General features: G+C 43.3%; 2 protein-coding genes across 4 annotated transcripts in view; one reads left to right on the forward strand and one right to left on the reverse strand.

Moving 5' to 3' along the window:
• The window catches only part of neil3 (nei-like DNA glycosylase 3), an 18455-nt gene extending 13807 nt beyond the window's left edge, over window positions 1-4648 (reverse strand). Inside the window, exons 1-6 of the mRNA XM_063188597.1 lie at window positions 4487-4648; window positions 4188-4294; window positions 3719-3856; window positions 1930-2143; window positions 1002-1076; window positions 59-225 (exon numbers count right to left, since the gene is read on the reverse strand). Of these exons, the coding sequence (XP_063044667.1) occupies window positions 59-225; window positions 1002-1076; window positions 1930-2143; window positions 3719-3856; window positions 4188-4294; window positions 4487-4591 (806 nt within the window). The 5' untranslated portion in view covers window positions 4592-4648. The remainder of the gene's footprint in view (window positions 1-58; window positions 226-1001; window positions 1077-1929; window positions 2144-3718; window positions 3857-4187; window positions 4295-4486) is intronic.
• Window positions 4649-5252: 604 nt separating this feature from the next.
• asb5a (ankyrin repeat and SOCS box containing 5a) overlaps window positions 5253-8573 on the forward strand; it is an 11601-nt gene continuing 8280 nt past the window's right edge. Inside the window, exons 1-2 of one of the 3 annotated variants that reach the window (XM_063187972.1) lie at window positions 5253-5575; window positions 7748-7809. In XM_063187972.1, the coding sequence (XP_063044042.1) occupies window positions 5535-5575; window positions 7748-7809 (103 nt within the window). In that variant the 5' untranslated portion in view covers window positions 5253-5534. Of the gene's footprint in view, window positions 5576-7540; window positions 7810-8116; window positions 8299-8573 lie in introns of those variants that run through there. The other 2 variants (XM_063187971.1, XM_063187973.1) reach the window with 2 other exon arrangements.

Below are 8573 nucleotides of genomic sequence, written 5' to 3' on the forward strand. Positions count from 1 at the left end.
TGTGTGTGTGTGTGTGTGTGTGTGTGTGTGTGTGCGTGTGTAGTAGTGTAGCGCTCACCTGATGTTCACCTGGTTTGGGTCAGCCTTCTGGCAGAGTGGGCAGAAGTAGGTCATGCGGCCGTTATCACCTAGGCGACAGACGGTGATGCTGCTGCTGCACTGTCCACACTGCGGCCGCTTGTAGACCTTGTAGTGTCTGGAAAGGGCCGAACCAGTCTTGCGACACTGGGGACAGAAAGGTGAAAAGTTTCGTCGCAAAATGATGCAAACGCCATTTTCTGACTTTTGCATTTTAGTATTGGAAACGACTGTTCAAACATCCTGTCATCGATGTGTGAATTCTGGACATTCAAATATTTTGAGAACATAATTACACATACGGTATATAAAATGCATTTTGCAATGCAGAGCAATGCCCAAATGCTATTTTCCAAAAAGGATATACATCATTTTGCAATGAAGCTCTTCAAATATAATGTAGACTAGAATGGAAATATAGCAGAAACAATTTATAGTAATTTTCCACAATACAATGGCGTTTAAAACCTCCCCTCAAGATGCACACAGCAAAAGGTAGAAAAGTATTGTAAAAATAATGTACTAATAAAAACTACAAAAACCACAATGATAAAATCATCACATCTATGCCACTGCAACAGATAATGTAGACTTGAGCTAAATTGACAAGCTGCATACTGAGTGGTAGAGGTAGAATCTGTACAAACTTTTTACAACAAAGTACAAAAAGGAAACACAGAGCAACAAAATATTGTATTCATGTAGTTCTATTTTAAAATATACGGTCCACTATGTGGAGAGGAACGTTTCTTTCAGAACAGACAGAATAAATGATATGTAGTATATGGCCGTCATGGGATTTCATCACAGAGGTCCAGAGAGCTTGAGAAATCATATTGTGTAATAAATGATATAAATAAATATGTAATAAATCATATGGTGTCACTAAAGGAGAAAAGCAGAAAGTGCTTCCTCTACCTTACCTTGTAAAAGAGCAATGTGAAATCCCGAGTCATTTTCACCAGATGGCGTACCTGCTCACTGGACAACTGGGACACCTGTGACACACGAATCAGCATCCTAATTATTTGGGTCTGTGTGTGCGTGTGTGTAGCCTACAAACAATCAGCTCTGAAAAGATTGATGATTCCATTATACAGACCTGCAAACTCGTCAAAGAAAAAAAGGTGACAGTGTAGAGCAGGGGTTCTATTTCTATTCACGTGAATGACCTAATTGGCCGGGAAAAAGGTGACTGTCACCAAAAGGTGACGAGTTTGCAGGTATGATTATAACTACAATTTTCTAAAAAAATAGACATTTGAGTCGCCTTGAACAAAGTGACGTCTAACAACTTTTACATCTCCTACCTAAAACACAGTGATCTCTACTGTTCTGTAATGGGATGTTGCAGTAGCTAAATCCTTGTTCAATAAAAGCAGTGCTCTGTAGTTACACATTTATACTTGGTTCCAAAGTGGTAAGATGTAAGACGTTTCTGACCTCCTGAACTACTGGAGGTGAAATGCTACATTGGTACAGAAGTTGAAGCAGGAACTACAGCAGCTTAAGCACATTAAAAACCCTCAGCTGCACCAATTAGCACATGCATCGCAATATGCATCAAATCGTGATGCTGTCACATTCTATCAGGATTGCTGGCAATACCCAGCCCTATGTTACCTTGACAACAAAGACCTCCCGCCTTGCCCAAGTTTCCTGAAAATATTGTGTTGCACATTAAATATCTAAAGATGCTTTACAAAACATTGCATAAAGTATTCATCTTGCGGGGCGTCATATAACATGTCATAGGGAACTGCACAACGTTCTAACGATGGCAGTCATCATCAGTCATCAAAAACCAATACAGCAAATGTGCTCTGCAGGAAACCCTGAATTGGTAGTTACCTTGATGGCAGGATGGAGCCCGCTGTCGAATAGAGCCTCGTTCTTGATGATGTTCCCGACCCCGGGGAGCACGGCCTGGTCTAGGAGAACGTCACAAAGCATGCGGCCACGCTCCGCCCTCATGGTCTCCTCTGCACGGGCAGCGCTGAACTTGGGCGAGCAGACGTCCAGACTCTCCATGGAACGAGCTCTCTGCTCACAATCAGCTACGAGCCTGCGTGTGTACACACACACACACACACACACACACACACACACACACACACACACACACACACACACACACACACACACTATGTAGCAAACGGGAGTAGTGCCCAGCCCGAATTTGAACGCATGTCTCCAGGGTACCAAACAGGGGCTCTGACTACTTAGCCTTAAAAGCCGTTTGGATAGTTATAATGTAAACATGGATATGATCAGTTTACATTTAAACACAACATGCGGATAAAAATAAAAACTCCATCATGACAGCTATCTTTTAGACCCCCAAAATTCTTAAAAGCTTCTAAAGCTCCGTTTGGGTGTAAATGAGAGGCCAACACTAAAGTGTTTTACTAGTATCCATATCCAAAGTATCCATATCTTAACAGCTTCTTAGTGAAGTGAAAAAGTGAAAGTGAAAGCCCATTGGGAAACTCCAACTCCCATTGTCATTGTGACACAGCACTCCACAGCACACAAGTGAACACTGCACACAACGAAATTGCATTTATGCCTCACCCGTGCAAGGGGGCAGCCCTCAGTGGCGCCCCATGGGGAGCAGTGCGGTGGGACGGTACCATGCTCAGGGTACCTCAGTCATGGAGGAGGATGGGGGAGAGCACTGGTTGATTACTCCCCCCACCAACCTGGCGGGTCGGGAGTCGAACCGGCAACCTCTGGGATGCAAGTCTGACGCCCTAACCGCTCACCCATGACTGCCCTCGCTCACCCATGACTGCCCTAGTGATGGTCACACAATCACACTGTCTCCCCCTTTGGAAAGTGCACCTTCACCAACATGTAATGGGGAATAGATGGCACTACTCTACACTAAATTGAATGAATTACTGTAATTGGTTGAAGTGTGTGTGTGTGTGTGTGTGTGTGTGTGTGTGTGTGTGTGTGTGTGTGTGTGTGTGTGTGTGTGTGTGTGTGTGTGTGTGTGTTACAATATGCGACCTTGCCTCCTCCACTTGTGCTTGTCTCCTAGTCCCGCCTCCTGGCCCCTCCTCCGTGGAGAAAACGATAAAGTTTCCCAGCTGTCAGCCTAGCCACAACAACTTTTGATTGACTGTTTTTCATTCACCATCCCAATAGCAAATGAGAAAAAGACTTTACAATTGAGCTTTTGCAAGATATTGAAATATAATGCTGTTGTCAGTGATGTCATCATGACATATTACTTCCTGGTACGAGGAGAAAAGCACAAATGGAGGAGGCAAGGTCGCATATTGTAACGCACTCTTTGTGTGGTAAGTCCCAACTGTGCAACTTCAACTCCCATTGTCATTGCGACACAGCACTCCACAGCACACTGCACACAATGAAATTGTATTTATGCCTCATCCATGGCCCCCATGGCGTCCAAAATGGAGCAGTGCAGCGTGACGGTACCATGCTCAGGGTACCTCAGTCATGGAGGAGGATGGATAATTACTCCCCCAACCAACCTGGCAGGTCGGGAGTTGAACCGGCAAAATTGGGTACAAGTCTGATGCCCTAACCCTTTACCTATGACTGTGTGTGTGTGAGTGTGAGTGTGAGTGTGAGTGTGTGTGTGTGTGTGTGTGTGTGTGTTTTCTACCTGATCTCCACAGTGGAATCATAGAAGCAGATGCAGTCATTGGTCAGCTGTACCACCAGTACCGGCAACGAGCCCCGCTGGTCTTTCCTCTCCGCCGCTGGGTTGATGCGCATGGACCCATTCATGCCAAAATGTACCCTGCAAGAGGCAATACATGTATAAATCAATAACAGACATACACTTCAAAAAGGTTCTTGATGTTTTCTTTGTTTCTGGAAGGGTTTTTTTTGTATATGCCACATCTACTACAAACACAAGGACCTTAAGATGACACACTGGACACAGATAAGTGCTGAGATGGTTATGATTTGCTCACTTCAGGGCAGCTGTTTCTGATATCTCTCAGAACCTTGAGTAAAGTGGTGGACGGACATCAGTAGGCTACATTAGACTACGCTTCAGGACCTTGAGCAAAGAGGACATCAAAGTGCCTAGAATTTGAGCTTCATGGATACACAATTCGACTTGCCTAAGCGCTCTTTGTCCAAAGTACAGGAACAACTCCTTTCCGAGAGTGTCCACCCCGGTGTAGGGACATCCCCAGAATGCTTGGTACGAGGTCCTCACAGCTTCCACCTACAAATCCACCGCAAATTCATTCATTATGAACAAACAGGGTCAGATCAAGCAGAAAGGTGGTACGGTGCACGTCTGCTCGTCGCTCACATTGTTAGTAGAAGCCTACTAGTCAATAATATAAAGCCTAACGTTTCCCGTCCGGACTATGTAATGAACATTCATTTAGCCGAAACTAGCAAGCTCGCTTACAGCCGATGGTGTTGCTCCTCCACGAATTTCCTTAACCTTTTGTCCTTTCTGAACTTTTGAGCGGATTTTTTCACCGTTCAACGTGCATCCCGGTCCTTCTACCATTTTACAAAACAAAATGTAACGATTGACAACACAATAATAATAGTTAGCTCTGCTGTGTTCCCCGCCAGATAATTCAAAAACACGCCACTGAAAGTTTACTTCCTGTACACATGCGCACAGTTGGGAAACGCTGGGTGCAGANCATAGAGGTAGAAAATAACACTAGAGAGGACCCCGCCCCCCTTTTTACGACAATCTGTAGCGGCCATTATCTGTAGGTAGATCAGAGAAATGGAAATTAACGGAGAACGAGGCTCAAAAATGGCTTAATCATGTGAAAATATCCATCAACACACTATACAAGGACAATAGTTGAAGTGTGTTGCTAACTATGTTCATAAAAGATATTATTTGATTTTTAAATGTATTTTATCGACTCATATGATGTAAGTAGATATTTAGCCTGACATTTCAAATCTGGTCTTTGATTAAAGTGTTACTTCATATTTACACAGTTTTAGTTAATTTCTTGACAGGGGTGGGCGTGTTCTCCATTGACTTGCATTGCCTGAAAGTACCTACACTACCTACGGAAGTTGGGAAGCTCCAGCTGCCATTTCCCAGTGCTGTCGCAAATTGCTGTGTCCTCTCTAGTGTTATTTTCTACCTCTATGGTGCAGAGTCATGTTATCAATAGAGTTCTTCAGCGGAAGCGGAAGCATGTAGTAGATTGTAGTCTTTCATGTTAGCATTTAAGGACGTCCTGGTTCCTATCGGCTTCCGGCCTCCATTGGGAATGAATAGGGGTAAATTTCAAATAAGCTCCGAGTGCAAGCACGCGCTTAGCGAACCCCCGCAAACTGTCGAGGGTGTTAAAAATAGGCTGTAGGTATGACATGGTTGATCATTTTGTGTCAAACTTCGACATAAATACGATGTTGCGTCCATATGCTAAACCCGGAAGCTTTTGGCGACTACAGAAGCGGCGCCTGTATCTAACGGCATGTACGTGCGGAAGGTTGTACCCATGGCAACCAAAGGAAAGTATGTAGTTCGGAAGTTTTAATGATCAGAAAGGGGTTAGCAATATTGAATTATAATCGTCATGATTTAACATGTGAATACACCAACATGATGATACGATCCGTTCCACTAATGAGAAAGGGATGCGGGGACACGCTAATGTTCGTTGTTGCCGTGCAACTTATATTTTTGCCAAACCTGAATCTCTATGGCGTTTTGCATTGTAAAAAATCGCCATGGAACCGGTAGTCCAAACGCCGCATACAAGTTGACGTCAACGCTGAAGAGCTCTATGGCTCTGGCTGGGTGACGCTGTGACGTGTGTGACGCTGACGTACGTACCGTTATGGAAGTACAGTACCAGAAATGTATTACAATGTTGCATCAATGAATCTCTGGCTACTAGGTTTCACTGTCCTTTCAAATGTCCTCCTGGAGTGCAGCCACCACTTGGATTTACTTGAGTAGACATTGATTTACATAGTCTCCTCCTAAACTACCAAGCAGATTGATCTCCAATCCATTATGGAAGAATGGTGCCTGGGTGTTTGTGTGTGAATGTAAAGCACTTTGGGTAAATTGGTTGTGATTTTTTTTTTTAATGCTATATAAATAAATCTGACTTGACTTGACTTGATATTGAAGTGACAGTATTCAGGCATTGAAGCTGGCCAGTGTGAAACATCCTGATTTGTCACGAAACCACCTCAAGTTATCCTACTAGGACCACAGCGCCTGCTTTATTGGGACAGGGCCGTGAAGACAGAGGCAGGAAGCAAGGGACAGAAAGGAGCACAGGCGTGTTAGTTCATTGTTTAACAGCATGACTTCCATGGTTCTGTACATCTTGTTTTTTGTTATTATTATTAGCCTATAAATATTAGCCTATTAGTCTATTCGCCCAATTAACATGTTAATGTTACTGTCAATATAGCGTGCATGAAATATAGCCTAGGCCTATAGGTTCAAATGGTTTGATTTCACATTTATTTACTGTGTGCTCAAGACATCAGAAAATGAAGGTTCCATTGTTGGTCAGAATGAGGATCATGGACTTTCATGGTCAGTATCTGTACCAGTGAAAAATAGCACAAAAGACCAGCAGAAAATGGGACATTTTGTGTCAAATTTGCAGACGAATGGACACACACACACACACACACACACACACACACACACACACACACACACACACACACACACACACACACACACACACACACACACACACAGAGTGAGGTGAGGTGAGGTGAGGTGAGGTGAGGTGAGATGTGGTCGTGTAGCCCAAATACTAGGCCTCCATAAAAATGGAATTATGTGCAAAAGTAGTGAACCCCAGCAGATAAGTCAAGGAGGTAGGACCTACAGCAGGGATGGGGACCCCTTTTCATTCGAGGGGCCAATTCAAATTCCTCCAAAGTCCTCCTAGAGCAGCACACAAACCCGGATTTCCTCCTTATAGGGTGCACATTGATAACTTAAATATAACTTAATTGTATTGCAAATGTGATTTACAAAAAATGTCTAATTTCTGTGAAACTTCATAACATTATAATTGCATTGGGGGCAGATAAGACAGCTGTAAACACCCCCGAACCTGTACCCACTCGGGTGACAGGCTACTCAGTTTGTGTCAAGCAATGAAAAAACAATAGCCTACACCTTCACTTTTCCCCCAAAAGCAGACCTATCTATGAGTAGCCTAATGTGTGCATAACACGTGTGAGTGAAAGTAAAAAAAGAGTCTGTAATTATTATATGAAACTTGCAGGTGTAAAATGTGGAGTCTTTTTTTTCCATTAGTTTAACATTGTTTATTTGTTTCTTTTTTAAAGTAGCCTATTCCATAGGCCTAGGCTACCACCGACTTGGAAATATTTTGGGGTGTAATATATTTTGCAAGCGTTGAGCTTCACCAAACAAAAGCAGTTGTGCTACTATATAAAGGCAGACTGCACTGTCATGTTGGCTACCCAGTGACCCAAATGTGAGGTCTAGTGTGGCTGTAGACACCCCCACCTCAACCCAATTTCCAAAATACTTTCCCATTTACACAGCCATGACTGAGTCTTCCGAGTTCAAGCCCTTCGCGGCACAACTCTCCAATGTTTACGTTACAATCGTGGCGCTGTTTTGCTTTAAGCTTTTCGTGAGAATCACACTGAATTTGTTGACATACTTCTACATCATCAGAGGCAACCAAAAAGAAGCTGCGCGAATATCCGCAGAGTTCTACGACTATGGTCCCGGACAGAGTGAGTAGCCCTGACAAAATAACTGCCATTTCAACTGTTTTGCCATTTGGTTTAACATTTGATGAAATAACAGTTCCAGCGTCCATGCACAAATGTGCTTATTTACCTTCGAATCACATAAATATCATATGGCGATAAACGACATACGGGTCAAGCGCAAAGAGCGCGCGTCTGTGGAGAGGTTATTTATAGATGGTGACCATATGATCCTGCGCGAGCGTCTAGCGCACAGCCACACACACACGTCGTGATCGGCGCTGTATGAAAGTCCTGCATGCTGATATGTGAAGGACTGGAGTATGAAAATAAACACTGCCCGCTCCACATGCGGTGACAGCAAAACATATGCAAGCCGGAGTATTGCAAAATAAACAGAGTAGGCCTATTTGATCCCCCGATAGGCCTAGTGGTCTTCAAAAGGGAATAAAAGAGACAAACATAGACTGGCTGTCCAAGGCAATTTGGTATTGGGCTGGTTGTCAAGTCAAGGTTAGTTTTGACTGATGCTATTTGTTCTGATTTAGTTGACTATGATAAAGCTTGAAAAATAAGTAGCCTACATACAAAACATAGCCTAGTAATAAGACAGATGATGCTTGTTATTGTCCAGGTTTCTTGTTTCTGAAGACTCTTGAAGTCTGTGTCACTGTTTTGGGGTCAAGCTCAACCTGTTGCATTCAGATTAGCTGAAAGGAAATGGCTGTATGACTTGAATGTTGTTGAGAATTTGAATAATCATTTTGAATATTCTAGATTTACCCAGA

Source organism: Engraulis encrasicolus, chromosome 22, assembly GCF_034702125.1.
Source record: "Engraulis encrasicolus isolate BLACKSEA-1 chromosome 22, IST_EnEncr_1.0, whole genome shotgun sequence".
Lineage (NCBI taxonomy): Eukaryota > Metazoa > Chordata > Actinopteri > Clupeiformes > Engraulidae > Engraulis > Engraulis encrasicolus.